General features: G+C 38.0%; 1 protein-coding gene across 1 annotated transcript in view; it reads left to right on the top strand.

The window, feature by feature from the left end:
- Positions 1 to 18,155, top strand: part of NALCN (sodium leak channel, non selective) — a 338,653-nt gene that overhangs the window by 251,804 nt on the left and 68,694 nt on the right. The window contains exons 16-17 of the mRNA XM_011933944.1: positions 12,700 to 12,824; positions 15,987 to 16,060. Coding sequence (XP_011789334.1) covers positions 12,700 to 12,824; positions 15,987 to 16,060 — 199 coding nt within the window. The remainder of the gene's footprint in view (positions 1 to 12,699; positions 12,825 to 15,986; positions 16,061 to 18,155) is intronic.

Below are 18,155 nucleotides of genomic sequence, written 5' to 3'. Positions count from 1 at the left end.
TTTTTTTTTTTTTTTTTTTTTTTTTCAGTAATTAGGCTTTTGTTTGGTAGACTTGGTTTGCTTGTTTCTTTGGGAAAACTTGCAAGATTTTCTGTGTGTCATTGGAGTTCAGAACCTTTCTTAGGATATATCTTATATGTCTTTTTTCATCAGAACTGCTCCAACTGGAGTCTTTTCAACTCCCCAACTAAAATATTTGCTCAGGGAAATTTCCATTTGTTTTACATTCAATTGTTACTCTTCCATCTGCTTGTTTCTCCCCTAGGATTGCCATCTCTCTATTTTTGCTCTGTGCAAAAATCCAGGACACTAATTAGATTTCAGCTGAGATCATCCTTTGCTTCTAAATTTCTAAAATTTCTAGTGAAAAATTATGATATGGACATATTACCCTTAACTATCCTTAGAGGCTTGCATATTACCCTTAGCTATCCTTAGAGGCCTTACTTTTATCTTTTATTTTATTTTATTTTATTTTTTAGAGACAAGGTCTTGCTGTGTTGCCCGGGCTGGGGTACAGTGGCTATTCACAGGCACCGCCATAATGTCACTATAGCCTTGAACTCCTGAGCTCAAGTGATCCTCTTGCCTCCACCTCCTGAATAGCAGGGACGACAGGCATGGCCATCATGCCTGGCTTTTTTTATTTTTTATTTTTTAACAAAGCTTGTCACCTCTCTTCTTCACAGTTATAATCCACTCAACACTGGGCACAGGGCATGGAAGCAGAACGTCTTATGTCAGTGGATAAACAAGTGGGAAGATAGTGCCTTGGCTTCAGCCAGTCAGTCTGAAATTGCAGTTTGCATAGACTAGAAAGCAGGTTTTGTTTTGTTTCCAAAGCAGATGTAATCCACAGGTCTGGGCTGTGGTTGTGACCACTTATCTCCAGGAAGAGGATTGAGAGCTGATAGGCATTATGGCCAAAGTCACAAAACCGTGACATGCTTTTAAAAATCTCTAGTAAACTATCCCACCGGAAACACAAAATTGAAACATGAGTTTATATTCTCTCTAAAAGGAAATGTGATTGTTTCTCATATTTCCTGAACACGGTATTTTGATTCGGTGAGGACAAACATAAAAAGATTCTTGAGAGGTGTGTGCTGGGCTGAGGAGGAGTCTAAAGAGAACGCGACCCGCCCCTCTGAGCACCCGCCCGAAGCAAACCCTCCCCAGATACAGTTGGAATAACAGGGTTTATCCCGTACTGCATGTATTATTGCTCCCACTTGGAAAGTGGAATGTCAAAAACATATTTTTTCTTCATCAGAGGACCCTATATGGGAGGCGGCAAGACAACTGCTCCTGTTACTATCCACGCTTTCTCTGTTACTATCCACGCTTTCTTTTTTTTTTTTTTTTTTTTTTTTTTTTTTTTGAGACGAGTCTTGCTCTGCCGCCCAGGCTGGAGTGCAGTGGCCGGATCTCAGCTCACTGCAAGCTCCGCCTCCCGGGTTCCCACCATTCTCCCGGCTCAGCCTCCCGAGTAGCTGGGACTACAGGCGCCCACCATCTCGCCCGGCTAGTTTTTGTATTTTTTAGTAGAGACGGGGTTTCACCGTGTTAGCCAGGATGGTCTCGATCTCCTGACCTCGTGATCCGCCCGTCTCGGCCTCCCAAAGTGCTGGGATTACAGGCTTGAGCCACCGCGCCCGGCCTCACGCTTTCTTAAAGCTTTGACTTGACCTAGGTTGTCAGAAAAGTAGACTTAATTCTTTTCAGGATCCACCATTTTCGGCAATAGTTCCCACCGTTCTTGGTGTTCTTCATAACACCCTTGTCGAGTGCCCCTGGGCCAGGGAAATCTAAAGCAGAAAATTCTACTTCAAAGGATTTCAGTGATAAGGATTTAATTGAAGCAGAAATTGCGGACACAGCATTCTGGCATTTGTATTATAAACACGGCAAGCCTTTTTCATTTTTATTAAGAAACTTGAAAGCCACTTAAAAACAAGAACGCATAAACACAGAACAAAAATTCTGATCATAGACCCTACCACCATTAGCTCCCCTTCTAAAGTGTTTTCCAGCGAGCACTTGGAAATTTCCATTAAAATCCCAATTGCCTTTGGAAATGCTAGTCACAGTAAAGTGGCAGGCAAGGTTCTTCACTCTACATGAAAAAAAAAAACCACCCAGCACTCTGCAAATTGTGCAAATTGAGGCTATTTTTCCTCAGTGACTGGAGTGAAAGGAAAAGGACATTAGAGGATGGCTTATCGGTGATTCTCATAACACACACAAAGGAACAATAAAATAAAACTGTTCTCTTAATGGTCATCTTGTACAGGAGAAACTTCTGACTTCGCTGTGCTAGAGGGAATCACCTTTCTCTTTCCAGGGAAAATAGTGAAGCCTCAGGTACCTGAAGACTATAAGTTAAGGGAGGAAAAAAACAACTGACAGCAACCCCGCAAGGGGGCTGGGGTTTGATGAAGGGTTGCAGAAAACACAAAAGCACATTAGGCAAGATTTTCTCCCAGTAATTACCCCGGCTTTGAACAGGGATGAGTAATTCCCATGGCAACCTCACTTTGCAGAAACCATGTTTTTAAAAATAGCCCCGGTGGATCACCTTTATTATACAGTTTAAAATACCTGTCCTTCTCCCAGAAAACAACCAGCAAACAAAAAGCTTTAAAATCTTGGGGCTGACCCAGATCCTAAAAGGAAAAGACAGGAAAGAGTGTTTTCCTGCCTGTCGTTAGAGACTCCATAGAAACGACCTTCCCAAGTGATCATTCCCCCATCCCTTTATCCTGCTACCTCCCGTGCCTGTGAGCAATTGTGAGACGTTCCTTTTCTTCCTGACTCAAGGATCTTGAGAGGGACTTTTCCAGTTTCCACGCAGAAAGAAAGCAAGCAACAGTTTCTACTTGTATTTTTCCTCCATATTATTGAAATTAAACTCTAGATTCCTTAAGCAGAGTGGTGATTAATAAAGTGAGATGTAAACTTGATTTTCCAGTAACCCTGTAATAAAAGCAGCCCACTCTATCCTCTGAAGTGAGACATCCAGTCAAGGTCAGGGTCTCACCTGTGGTTGAGTCTAGGGCGTCTCACTGCCCTGTGGCCTGAGGATGGTTCTGGGGTGCTATCTTGGCTGATGCACCGTTTCCTATGTCAGAACCTGCAATAGCCTGGGAAGCATGAGTGAACCTCCTGGAACCACACCAGCCTGAGACACGTGGAGGAGGAGGGCTGTCCCAGCACCCGCACATCATGACCCTGTATTTCCCAGCATAGAATCTGAGCCCATATAATAATGAACAGTGAATATTTCTCCAGCAGTAAGGCAATATCTGCCCACCCTCTTGTCAGCCTCCTTTCTGCTGAAGCATATAGATAGTTCTTTAATAAGCCTTCACAATGAACAGCTAACTTATGTAGAGTAAAGAGGAAAATGAGCATTGGAATGACTATGTGTTGTTTACCCATTTTATTTTATAACTCATCAGCATTCAGTCATTCGACAAACATTTATAGAGCACCTATTATTCATCTGCCATTCTCTGGGCTGTGGGAATTCAACAGTGAGCAAGATGCAAACTGTTCCCTTTAGAAGCTCATAGTCCAATGGGAGGAAATGCACACACATGCATGAAAGTAAAAAGTATGACTGGAACCATGAGGCAGAACCCCCTAAGTTCCCCTTACAGAAGAAACATGATTGATTGATAGAGGAAGAAAGCACCCCAGGCAGAGAGGGACATATCTGCAAAGGTATGCAAAGCATCAGGTGCTTGATGTAACTGTTTGAGGGAAACCGGGTAGAAGAGTGATTAAGTGGTACAGGTTCCAACCCTCATCAGTGAAGTAGAGATAATTCTCATTTTCAAGGTTTGTTGTGAGAATCAAATAATGTAATCATGTTAAATACCTAGCATTGCACCTGGGCTAGCATATGTTCTGTGCCTCTCCAACCAGATAAGATAGATGACTGTTATTAAACTGTACCATGAAGTCAGACTCAGCAAACAGACTTCTGTTCATCAGTTAGGACAAAAGACTTTTACATACATTTAACCTTCAGATGTAACAGTCTAGTCGAGTGCAATATATTAATTACTGATCAATTTCCTTATTGTACATGAGTCTGATTTTTTTTTTTTTTTAGAGTTTGATTTTTGTTGATATTTGAGTTGCTATCCCCATTGTCTACATAGTGTCTTCGAATCTGAAGAAGTAAGTTAAGTCATTCTGGAAAGATTTACTCTTCCGTTTTATTGATTGTCATACAGCATTTTATAATGTTCTGTGTAATTGTAGAGTGCTTGATAATTTGTTCTGGTAAATCCTGGCATAGCAAGTTACTCAGCCTGATCTATAATTTCCAGGATGAATGAATGTTTGTTCACCTTAGAAAGAGAGAGAGAGACAGAGACAGAGAGAGAAGGAAAGAGAACAGCCTGTTTTCATCTTTAGGGCTTTTGCTCTCTTGAAATAATTTTTTTTAAATAATGGCTTAGCATCTCTGCAGTACCATTCAAGATGTATCTCCAGGAAAAGAGTGACAGATGACATGATGCTACCATGTAACTATGGGTTATATCTCAAAGGGAAGAATTGGCGTTCATCATGTCAAATACGAAAACTCTATACACTTCTTTCTAGCTTAAAAATGCTTTAGTAGATAATGGATTCCCAATGTAGACACAGTAATGGAAAGGAAATAAAAAGATTCATAATATAAAATCTAACCATTTTTTCTTCTTACTGGTCTTTGCAATACATCCTCAAGCTAAAAACAAAATATCTGTGTGTGTGAGCACTCACCCTTTCATCCAGCAATCATTTTTGCAGACCGTTATATGCAAACAGTGTGCTGGGCCCTGAGTAAACAAACACATCTTTCTATCTTCAACTAACATAAGAGTAGGAATTCCCTCTCAATGATTATTTTTGCAGAATATTTAATTGTGTAACCATTTTTAGGTTGGAATTATGTATCAGCTGTTTGTATTCCTTAGTAAATGTTCATTGAAAGTCAAAAGTAAATCAGTCTAGGATTAAGAATTTTTTATAGGGAATATAAAAGAGTTTTAATCACATTTTCTATATCATGTACAAAAGAGGTATCAAAGAGTTAAGGCTGCTGCTAAATCTATCTTGGGAATTTACATTTTACTCTTCCTTTTAAACTTTTTCTTCTTCTGAGTATAGTTTTACTTATAAATTTTCTCTTCTATTAAGTGGCATGCTAGTCTCAGTGTGTTGTATTTACTGCTGCTGATGGTGTCTAGTCCAAGTCCTGCTTCCTTGTGTTGCCACAGATTTTAAATTTGGAATTTCTACACCCATAATCCCAGCACTTTGGGAGGCCAAGGCTGGTGGATCGCCTGAGCTCAGGAATTCGAGACCCTCCTGGGCAACATGGTGGAACCCCATCTCTACTAAAATACAAAAAATTAGCTGAGCATGGTGGCACACACCTGTAGTCCCAGCTACTCGGGAGGCTGAGGCATGAGAATTGCTTGAGCCCAGGGGCGGAGGTTGCAGTGAGCCAAGATCATGCCGCTGCACTCCAGCTTGGGTGACAGAGCGAGACTCCATCTCAAAACAAAAAAAAAAAGTGGAATTCCTAAATTCACAAGCAGGTTAAAAGCGTCTGACATTTACTCTAGAATCACAAGCACACTCACCTTCTTTTGTCTCTGCAGATTGCCAATTTTTGCCTTCCCGTTTATATTGGATATAATAATAAAGTCATTTTGTCTTTTACTTTTGTAATTAAAAATCTACCTAGCATATATTTATAGTTTCTTATCATTAGCTGCTATATATTAAACCTATCTAAATTTGTTTCAGTAATCAAAGATATTGCTCTTGCCTCATTTTTTGCACAATTAGTTTCATTATTTGATGTGTAAGATGTTAGACTTTTGACCACAGGGACCCCACGCTACTGTGTGAGTGGCCGAAGCATTGTCATAAAATTCAAGTGCAAAAATAATCAGATCAATTAAGTTTTAAATTGTTTAGTTTCTGATATTACAAGATATTCCTATATATCAAGTTAGTTGATTCATTTCAGAATAAGCAGTCCCTCTTTGTGATTTTTACCTCATTCATATTTCTTATTTTCAAGGACTAACTACATTAAAATATATAAAACAGAAAAAGTAAAAATTGAAAGTAATATTTTAATATGAAATTAATTCAATTTTTGAATCTGAAATGAATTGAATTTTTGTCTAGCACTGTGCACCAACAATGCACACTGCTAGACAATGAAAGAAAATGTAACAAACAAAGAATACATTATCCATATCCTAAGAAGTTTAAAATCTATTGGAATTCACAGAAAGAGAAACAGATGTTTCACACAGGGCAGGGATCAACTTGTACTGGGTGCCTTGGAGCCCAAAGGAAGAGTGAAGATTTAGCATATGTGTGGCGTGCACACATGTGCACATGCAGGTTTATATGCATATTTTAACTCCTACACATAGTGTTTTTACAGAGTTCAGAACATATAATATTGAAATAACTTACAAAAAGAAATCTTGACCTGTCGTCTAAAATTCTCTTTTCACAAAATTCACATTTTAAGATACTCTTCAAAGCTTCATAACATGACATTATAATGCTATTCACTTTTATATATATCCATAATCAACATTTTAATCTTGCTGATGCTCACATTAATCACCTTTTAAAATTTTCTTTCTAAGCATAACATCAATTCCAGAGAAAGTTTATTTTATAGAAACATCTTGCCAAACACATGATCTGTCGTATTCACTTTGGGATTAATTTTGAATTCATGGGTGCATGAAAATTCAACTACAGTCAAATGAGATACCACCTTCAACCCATGCAATTTTAAGTAATTGCTTATTCCCAATTACTGTATTTTATTTGGGAGACTTATTCAATAAAGTGACTCATTACAATAATTACACTACACCTTTCTAGCTGAAATGACATTCATCAAGCCGTATTCATTGGACCATGGTTTCGTGCCTTATGGTCATATGTTTTTATAACCACTTTCCCATTTATTATTAAACTGTTAATATTATTAAAGTGAGAAAAGAAAAATGGAGCCACTCAAATTTTTCTCAGTTAGAAACAGAAATATATTGTTAACGTTGTAAATCAAAAAAACTATTGAATATTTATAATACTTGTGGTGTGCTTCGTCAAATATATATTGATGGCTTCATTCTGAAGGTGGTTTCTAGGGTCAAGCTATGGTTCTTTAGGTCTAAGCAGTGCAGCATCCCAAAGGAATCTGTATTCAAGATAGGTCTGTGGTTACTTCTGGGTGATCGAATTAATCAAATTAATATTCTGATTGATTGAAAGTTTTGGTGGATCCCAGATTTTAAGGAATCAGTAAGTGTAAAATATTAAAAATGTGATCATACTAGCTTTAATGAGTTAGGAAATGTATTGATCTCTCTCAGTGCTTCAGGGTCATTATTCTGAAAATCAATTATACATATGTAGAACAAACAAAAAGTTGGTTAGTTTTGATTTTGCATTAGGATGTGAGAATAGCAAGAGTTTGTAATATGTGTAAACCAAATATGTCAAGTCAAGCAGGTAATACTTTGTTACAATATAGTTTAGAAAATGCTTTTTTATACTAAGCCTAGTGACATTTTAGATAGACATCATAATGCAGTGAAAAGATTTTAACACTGAAGCTGCAGGAGCCAGAGTTCTAGTAATAGTTTTGCAATTTATTACCTGAGTGAACTTAGACAACTTAATTTTTATGAGCCTTAGATCTTTAATCTGGAAAAAAAGAGATAATAATACCTTACCTACCAATGAGGATTAGTTTGAAGATTAAGTACGAAATATGTGTATATCACCTCAGCACAGATCAAGGAGCCAAGAAATACAAATGTAGAAGGTTTAAAATGTGCATTTTTAAATGTGCAGTGGGCATCTATAAAATTCTTCATTCAATGACTAGAGAATAACATTCTAATTCAAGAACACATGTATGATTTTTAAATGTAACCATTTACTATACCACAAGGACATCTAAACATATACACATCAATGTCCTAGAGAAGATATTATTTGACCAAAATGTAATAAAATCCGAAACCTAATAACAAGAAAATAGCAACCACAAAAAAAACCCTACACATTCGGAAATTTAAAACTACTTTCAAATAAGCAAAGAAGAAACACCAATGAAAATAAGAAAATATCTACAACTAAAAAATAATGAACAAAAGATACATGAAACTTGTGGGAAGTAGCTAATGGCATTTTTAGAGGAAAAATGTAGCCCCGAATGACTGTCTAGTAAAGAAAGGCTTAACTTAATCTTCCAAGCATTCATTTCAAGAATTTAGAAAAATTAACCAAGAAAACACTAAGATAGCAGAAAGAAAGAAATGATAAAGAGAAAAGCAGCTATTAATCAAATGGGGGGGAAAGAAGTGATAAATAATATCAACAAAACTGAAATTTTGTTCTTTGGAAACAGTAATAAAATTGATAAATCTTCAAAATTCAAGAAAAAAATTAAGGAGCCTTCTTCTATAAAGATAACAGAGGCATTGGCATCGTTTTTTAATCTTGAATTCCCACATGAAAACAACAAGAATACCAATATATCAAAACCCCAAATCCATAGTTAATATTTACCATAAAACTCGGTAATCCACAAACCCTAAATAAAAACAAGTGTAGACAAACAAATAGCCGCATGATTTGCAAGCTATTAGTGTCTGTGGGAGGAAAGCAAGCTTAGTTACAGAGCATCCAGTGTTCATGGAACAGCAGAACATCTTCTTAGCTCCATTCTGAAGTAAAAAATCCAGGAGCGCAATCAAAATTGAACAGGCCAGGGACAAGAGTGATCAGGATAAAAGCAGAGCCAGACAAAATTTGCGGGGGGAGGAGGATTGGGAAACAGAGCTTGGAAATTCCAGAAAGAAAGCTACCGTATTTGATCACTATATTAAAACAACAGAAGAGGAAACTCTGAAGTTAGAAGAGAAATACTAAACTGTTTGGGAAAGCTAATTTTGTATAAAAATGAGTAAGAGAAAATTATCAAAGCCAAATTCCTTGCAAGGGTCATTATAAGAAAAAAACAATGAGCAGAATATTGTCCCGGTAGACAAGGAAAGCAACCCATAAAAACTGCTCTAACCAGCTCAAACTGTCTCGTACCATTGAAAAATTAGTTAAAACACATTAAAAATTACATCAGGATGAAATAGCTCAAAAATAAAAGTTAGAAAAACTCAGAAATGAGGTGCCAGAACTCAGAAAATTTATTAATTAAAGCAATGAAGACTAAACTAGGAGGAACACAAAGAGACCTCAGATGATTCAAAAGTGAGAAATAGAAAATGAAGAAGAGAATTTTTTTAAAATCAAAGAGAAATGAAAAAAAAGATGGAAATGGATTTGCAAGAAAAATGACAGATAGAAGAAAGTCAAAAGTCCAACATCTGCATTATAGGAGTCCCTAAGGAAGAAAAACCACAGCAAGAGAATAAAACATGTACTAAACTTTCCTGAAACATAAAAAGATTTGAAACTATATATTGACAGCACACACCTAAAAATATTGGAGTAAATGATTAAAAGCAATACATACACCAGACAAATGACAGGTTTTTTTTTTTTTTTTTTTTTTTGAGACAGAGTCTCGCTCTGTGGCCCAGGCTGGAGTGCAGTGGCCGGATCTCAGCTCACTGCAAGCTCCGCCTCCCGGGTTTACGCCATTCTCCTGCCTCAGCCTCCCGAGTAGCTGGGACTACAGGCGCCCGCCACCTCGCCCGGCTAGTTTTTTGTATTTTTTTTTTTTAGTAGAGACGGGGTTTCACCGTGTTAGCCAGGATGTTCTCGATCTCCTGACCTCGTGATCCGCCCGTCTCGGCCTCCCAAAGTGCTGGGATGACAGGTCTTTAAATTAAAAAAAAAAAAAGGTTTCTAGCCCAAATAAGAACAAGTGATTTATAAAGGAAAGAACATTAGATTATCACCAGATTTTTCAGCAGCAATGCTTTATGTCAGAAGAAAGTAGAGTAACATAAACAGGATTCCCAGGGAAAGAATATCTGAGCCAGATTTTTTCCATCCTGAAAACTGACTTTCAACTTTCAAGGTCAGAGAAACTGCTTTCAGATCTAAGAATATGAGTAATGTAAGATACAAGTAATCTTGTTTCAATGAGCCTTTAATCTACTAAAAATCATGCCTCAGATAACCTAAATGAACTCCAAAAAGGACTCTTAAATCATTTGGCATAAAAATTCACATTCATATGTAAGGACTAAGACTACATAAGGCTAACCGGAAGAGTAAAATATGCAACAATTGTTTGTTCTAATATAGATAGAGTACAGATATACAAATGAGGAGGTGAATGGGAAGAAGATATGCAAACCCTTAAGATAGTCAGAAGTTTTCTTGGTTGTGTATTTTTATTCTGAGACTATTGTTTATGAAATGTGAAATAAAACTGAGTCACTGTGAGACAATCTAATTCTGGCATCCCTTGTGCTCTTGATAATCAAGAGTGCTCTTTGTGGAGAAAAAAGGAGACGTAGATATCATATAGAAAAGCTTAGGTAAACATAAAAATCCTAAGGAAAAGGTGGCACGTATATACCATGGAATGCTACACGGCCATAAAAACGAATGAGCTCATGTCCTTTGCAGGAACATGGATGAAGCTGGAAGCCATCATTCTCAGCAAACTAACACAAGAATAGAAAACCAAACACCGCATGTTCTCAGTCATAAGTAGGAGGTGAACAACGAGAACATATACGCACAGGGAGGGGAACATCACACAGCGGGGGCCTGTCAGGGGGTGGGGGACACGGGGAGGGATAGCATTAGGAGAAATACCTAATGTAGATGACGAGTTGATGGGTGCAGCAAACCACAGCGGGACATGTATACCTATGTAACAAACCTGCACGTTCTGCACATATACCCCAGAACTTAAAGTATAATTAAAAAAAAAAAAAATCCTGGGTCCAGAATTTAAATTGAAAACATCAGAATAAACCCAGGCAAAATCTTTGAAACAGTGACCAACTCCATAGCAGTGAGCGTCTGTGGACTCTAGATATGTTCTTGAAACACCGTTTTCCAATTTTCCAATCAGTAAACCAGGGCTTCCTGAAGAAAATGATTGATTTCGAATAGGAAATGTACAAGATGACCTTGGAGCATCTTGTCGTACTAGGAACAAAGAAGCTTTGTCAAAGACAACAAGGGCCATGTAAAAAGAACCTATGGACTGACCAACTTGAAAAACTCCCAATGAGCACAGTAGAGATAATGTGACTTAGAGTAAGAATGGTAACTGACATGGACTGAAATCCATTAAACATCAAATATGTTTAAATCTTGAGTTCATCATGACATTTTAAAGATAGTAATTGGTTACCTTGAGAGGATGATAGAAAATCAATTAACCATATAAAATTAATAAATAAAAGTCAATAATCAAGCATTTATCTTGGCTTTTCCACACCGATTTTGCTACTGGGTAACCAAATAATACAGGAGGGAAAGCACCTCATTATAAAACTATCCCAACTAATAAATGAAAAATAAATGACAATTTTGCAAACTGAATGAAGTCAACGGATCTAAGAAATGAACATCAAGACCCGTAACATGACAGAAATAAGCACACACGCTCTGTTCCTTTCGATGGAAGACTCTGACGCCACCTATGGCCTGGCCAAAGGGATGAAACCAGAGTCTGTCTGATGCAACCTCTGGAACCAGCTGCCTTTCAGGAAATAGAAGAACGTGTTGAACTGTACCAAGAGTGTACTTGAGGCAAAATCCAGACTCTCTTGACTGGGTGTGGTGGCTTACTCCTACAATCCCAGCATATTGGGAGGCCACGGCAGGAGGATTGCTTGAGTCCAGGCATTTTAAGACCAGCCTGTGCAACATGAAGAAACCCCATCTCTTTTTTAAAAATGTTACTTAGCTGTATGTGGTGGCTACTCAGCTACTCAGAAGGCTGAGACAGGAGGATCGCTTGAGCCCAGGAGGTCAAGACTGCAGTGAGTCATGATAATGCCACTGCATGCCCTCCAGCCTGGGTGACAGAATGAGACTCTGTCAAAAAAAAAAAAAAAAAATCCAGACTCTCAAAAACTACAGGTCGAATGACCTAGGTTTTTCTGTTTTAAGGGGAAAAAAGAGTAACATTCTTTCAGTAAAAAAGAGTAGATTAATTAGAAGACATTGCCAAAAAATCAGCAATATTCATACATTGGAATGTCTTTCAGGTCCAAATTATTCAATCACAAATAACTCTATGGGAAATGAGTTGAAGCTTTTGAAATATGTGTTAAAGTATATAATTCTGGAAATGTGTTTTAACTTAGAAATTCAAGACTTTAAAAATATCTCTATATTGTTGATAATTCAAATTTAATTTACTTGTTTTGAGTTATTAATCCTGTCAAAGAATTGTTATCTGAGGCAGTTGGATGTTTTCAGTTTACAAACAAAACCAAAGAAAATCTTTTTCAATGAATCTTTGACTTTTTTCAAAGTAAACTCGTTGTAATTACATCATTCATCTCCTTCCTTTGTATTCCCACATCTCTGATATGTTTAGATCCAGAATGAGCAATTACTGACTCCTTTCACAGCTGTAATTTACAATTTCAGATCTGAAATTACTTATCATGAAATGGATCTCTGTATTCTTTGTTTTGCTAATTACTTCAGGTGATTGTCAATATCTTTTAGAGGCAGAAGAGGGCACTGCAGAGCAGTGTAGCTCTGAGTTTTTGCGACTAGCACAGTCTAAGAATGCCCTTTGCCAAAAAAATGTGCAAAGCTTTACTATAGAAGTAAGAAAAAAAGAAGGGAATAACTAGATAATCACTATAGGCCTTCTTTATTTAGTAGAAAAAAAGAAAGTATGTAACCATCTAAATACATATCTAGGACATCAAATATAATATCAAATATATATGTATAAATAGGTGAAAGAAGACATATATGTGTGTATGTGTGAGTCCTTTCCTTCTTTTAAGAACATCCCAAAGGCCGGGTGCGGGGGCTCACACCTATAATCCCAGCACTTTGGGAGGCCGAGGTCGGTAGATCACTTGAGGTCAGAAGTTTGAGGCCAGCCTGGCCAACATGATGAAACCTCATCTCTGCTAAAAACACAAAAATTAGCCAGTGTGGTAGTGCATGCCTGTAATCCCAGCTAATGGGGAGGCTGAGGCCATAAGTATTGCTTGAACCCAGGGGGCGGAGGTTGCAGTGGGCAGGGATCACACCACTGCCCTCCAACCTGGGCAACAGACTGAGACTCTGTCTCCAAAAACAGAACAAAACAAAAGGAACATCCCAAAGCTAAATCTGATGTTTCTCTATTATAATATTTATTCTCCTGCTACCTCTGGCTTTAGTTATGAAAACAGTTCTCAAGTACTCCCTTGTGTAGATTAATACTGCATTTTGTCTTAGATCAAGTTCAGGACAAAGGCCATTTAGTAGCCTTTTGGCAATCTTGTTCAGGGCAGAAATCATTTAGGCAATAGTGTACCAGGTATTATCCCAAAGGTTTTTCCTAACATGAAATTGCAGAGGCAGTAGATAAGTGACTGGATTCAGACTCTCATCTTCCACTGAGAGAAAGACAACTAATACATGTCTTTGTCCTTTCAAGATGAAATAAGAGTTGTGGGATCTGGAGTCCTCTCTTAAAACTCACTGTCACAGGGCCTCTGTGCCTGGGTCTGTCTCAGGACTATGTGTGTTCTTAGTTGTCTAAAGAGCAGATGTACCATGATGATGGGGCCACCAGCTGAGTCTTCCATCTCCAAAAGCAGCTCCAAGCAGTTTTCCTTAGGAGCGGAGCTGTCAACTCAGAGAGGTTAAATCCATGCCAAAAGTCAACTCTTGCCCAGGCGCAATGGCTCACGCATGTAATCTCAGCACTTGGGGAGGCTGAGGTGGGTGGATCACAAGGTCAGGAGTGCAAGAGCAGCTTGTCCAATATGGTGAAACCCCATCTCTACTAAAAATACAAAAATCAGCCGGGCGTGGTGGTGGGCACCTGTAATCCCAGCTACTCGGGTGGCTGAGGCAGGAGAGTCACTTGAACCTGGGAGGCGGAGGTTGCAGTGAGCCGAGATTGCGCCATTGCACTCCAGCCTGGATGACAGAGCAAGACTATCTTAAAAAAAAAAAAAAAAAATTATGCCAAAAGTCAACTCTTTCAGGAGGGGAGAAGTAGGGAAGTTTCATGATTCATCATTGGAAATAGCATATATGTGCTACCAAGAAAATGGAATTTCCAAATGAATGGTATCCACTCTTGTCTCCTTGTCCACACATTAATTTTTCTCCTAAGAGTTCTAGTGAATCATGAAACCATTCAGTTTTTTCATTTTTGAACAGAAAAATGAATGAACCAGCTTTTCTCATGAGGGGGAAATCACCAGTATGTTCAGTGATGCTGATCTTTATTACATATTTGCTGTAAAATATGAAAAGTAGATTGCTAGTTTTGATGTTATCCAGGTTATCATTTGTGACTAAAAAGACCTGTTTGTTACTCTGGTTCTTCTCCGCTATGGCTTTATGAACACATTGGCTGACATTATAGCATTTGTTCACAACTTTGTTTGTAGAATGGGGTGCTGTGAGTTTGTACCTCCACATACCTAACCTTTGTTGAAAAGAAACTAACTGGGTGGTCTATTTTTACTGAGTACAGAGTTTTCTGTCTTCCGGGGGTTTTCTTTCCCAGCTCAACTTTGAAACACAGTATGCCCTGCAGGGCTTCTTGCCTGGTTTCAAGATCTGGCTAGCACAGCATTTATATAGGTAGTTTGCACCAAATTAACTTGCCCTGTGCACACATGTCCACTTCAGTCCTTCACCCAGTGCCGCCTTTGCCTCTAGGACCCTTAGCCTTCCTTCAAGGCCCAGTATAACCTCCACTTTTTCAGCGAAGCCTTTGCCGACTAGCCCAGACTTGCTGTTCCACCTCAAAGAGCTCCAGCCCTTCTCATCTCGTTTTTCTCCTCTACATATCATCTAGCGCTGCCATCGACTGCACTGTACTTGTCACTGATGATCTCATGTGTCCTACCCTTGTCTTCCTATCTAGGCTATTCCCTACTAGAAACCAAGAACTCCAAATTCTATTTACCCTAAATCTCCTATGGTCACTAATACCATGCTAAGTGCTCAGTACATCTAATCTGTTGATCAAAATGAACAAGTTTCAATTACTATCTTCAGTCTGACTACTGGAGTTACAGTTTCCAGTTGTTTATTATTTGTTCTAGTTATTTATTATTGTAAATCTATTTATTATGTATTATTATGGGAACATAATGGCCCATGTCCCTGTTTTCTCTTTTTCCTTCTTCTGCCTGCTTTAACTCCTTGTACGCCTTCCACCAATCTAACATCTGCAACTAGTAAGCCACACAGAACTGAGCTTGGGGAGTATATCTTTGAATTTATAGTCAGCATCCCAGGATGGTTTTCTCCTTAGTTCTCTTCTCTGGAGTGATTTTATCATCGCCAACTAGGAAGCAAGCTTGAATGCCTGTTTCGTTCGTTCCCCATGCCTGCAAGCAAAGCAACTCCTAAACTCATTGTTCAGATTAGTGTTAGGTTCCAGGCCAAGAATCTGCAGCAGACATAATATGGATTAGAGAACAATGCACTAATCAACGACAAATAAGGAGTCCAGTATGAGGGTCAATATTAAAGTCTTTAGAAACTGAAAAGTTTATTCAGACGAAGGCCATTATCAGAGTGAGGCACAGCCAATGCTCCACCTGTGGCTGGGATGTGGCGCCCCACAAGTTTGTTCATGGTACCACCCAAATAAAAGTAAAAATAGAATCGTCAGTCGTACAATGATGCTTTAGTGAAAGATATTCATGTTTCATGTTTTAACAATGTCATCTACTGAATGATTTGGCAGTATGTTATTTCTTAACTTTCCATAATTAAAATCATACTTTTATCATTTTCAGCTTCGCAAGTCTGTTTTCAGCATCAGGGCAAGGAACCTTCTAGAAAAGGAGACCGCAGTCACTAAAATCTTAAGGTAACACCAATTAATGTTGACACATATTTAAACACAAGTGGGATTATATTAAACAAAAAACAGCTTTTTGAAAAATGAATTAATGTTCTGGGCCTCAGCATATACTTTCTGCCAGAAAGTAGATTTGAGTATCTATATACTTGTAAATAATGTAAAAGACATTATTAAGGTCATTTCTAAAAATATATATATTTTATTAGCTCAGTAGGCCTTTCTTTTTTTTCAAGTATTTAAACATAAATGATAAGTGTAAACATTGGCCAAAAGGTGAAAATAACTTACTGTTATTTTTAACAGTTTTGTATCTTTTGTGATATGTAAAGGAGAAATCACAGTCTGAAGGATAAATGGTGAAAGAGCAAACCTTTTCATTATAGTTCATTACACTATTAAGAACACATCTATTAAAAATCTGGAAAGAATAAAAAGTATACCCATCTTAGAATGCCTATGAAAACATATACTTTTCATGCTACTTTCTAGAAGATACCCTGAAATGAAGTATCAATGAGAAAATCAAGCAACCTGCTTGAGTATTTTATAAGACTATATGTTATATTATAGAGTAGCATGGTGAGTATAAAAACACATAAGCATTTGGAATATCATGTTTTGGTACATATATTACATAGACATACGTAAATGACACAACTCAAGACTGGGAGCTGTAGGTAGGATCGCTCGCAAGGCGACTGGACAGATTCATGCCAGGAAGTCCCCTGCAAACCTGTGGTGAGTGGTAAGGAGTTCTAGCTCCCCTCTGCTGGATTCATTACTAGGTATAGACATTAAAGCATTCTCTCCAGAATGCATGTTACTATAACTTGGAAGACTGTGTGAGGAAATAAAGCTTAGTATATATGATCTTTAAAACTATTCTAACTTTATAATACTACCTAAAATTTGTGTGCAAATAAAATTCCTAACTAATCAAGACAGTGTTTCTCTCTATATTGGCTGGCATTCATGCATACAGTTAAGTTTGTGTTGGAGTAGCTGTAATAAGATGAAAATAAGTATTTCTAGGGCTTGTATATTATCACCACAAAATGTGATGAGATAAACAGATGAGGTCTCATCGAAATAGACAGCCTGCCTCCCAACTTAGGCTTGCTCCTGACTGGCTGGTAACTCCATCCTGGTATTACCATCAGATCATGCAGTGAGGCTGGCCTTGAACCACACATGTTACATCAGGATCATGATTCCAGCTACATGTACACCAGACAAGTTCATGGGTAGGGTCCTACAGCAATGCTGATCCACTCACTAAAAAGAGAAATTCACTCTCAACCAGAAACCACCTACAAGGACATCATAATTCTTAGTCTGCATTGAGAATCTGCCTGCCAAGTCAGAAACTACAGGGACCTTACTCATCTTTCCAGAGCCACTGCCTTGCAGTGTAAATGGGCCTTCTGTGTCAATGAGTTCCCAGAGACTTTCCGAGGCAGATGCAGAAACAGATACTTGCAAGGAAGAGATTTCCAGACCTCGTCTCCCTAGGAACTCTTTCTTAAAACTGATCTGTCACTTTACCTTTTTCACCCTCCTGTCCTTATTTACCCCTCTCTCAGTTTACAAAAGAAAGGTGAAACTCTCACTCATCCAGAAACTATTGTGTGTATTAATCTGGGATGTAAAAATCCTCTGGATTGCCAAGCAAAAAGACCGTTCCCACATGGCTTTCTCCAAAAAGAAGGTCCCATGGGGCCATGCCTTATTATTTATCCAGGTGACAATTTTATGGATAACTTCCTTCCCAAAGCTATCTACCTTAGAGTTAGGCCCTAGAAACAATGTGATTGTCACAAGGGCATGTGGTTACATGTTGTTTGAATTGAAAAATAAAGCCAGACTTTTTCTGACAGATTCGGCTGATTGGTTCAACATTGAAAATTGATTTAATAAGCGCCCAATGAATTGAATAGATTGGATGGTTAAGAGTCTCCCATTTATTCTCAAAATTATTTTCAAGCACAAACACAATAATTACTAGAATTGCTAGAAATTACATTCTTCTATTTAACATGGCACAAGAGGAATATAGTTGCTGATTTTTAAATATACAGAAGTGTTTTTGTTTTTTCAATTA

This window comes from Colobus angolensis, unplaced genomic scaffold, assembly GCF_000951035.1.
Source record: "Colobus angolensis palliatus isolate OR3802 unplaced genomic scaffold, Cang.pa_1.0 Scaffold13, whole genome shotgun sequence".
NCBI classification, from domain to species: domain Eukaryota; kingdom Metazoa; phylum Chordata; class Mammalia; order Primates; family Cercopithecidae; genus Colobus; species Colobus angolensis.
The sequence above is the reverse complement of the archived record's forward strand: the minus strand, read 5'-3'. Positions and strand labels throughout refer to the sequence as shown.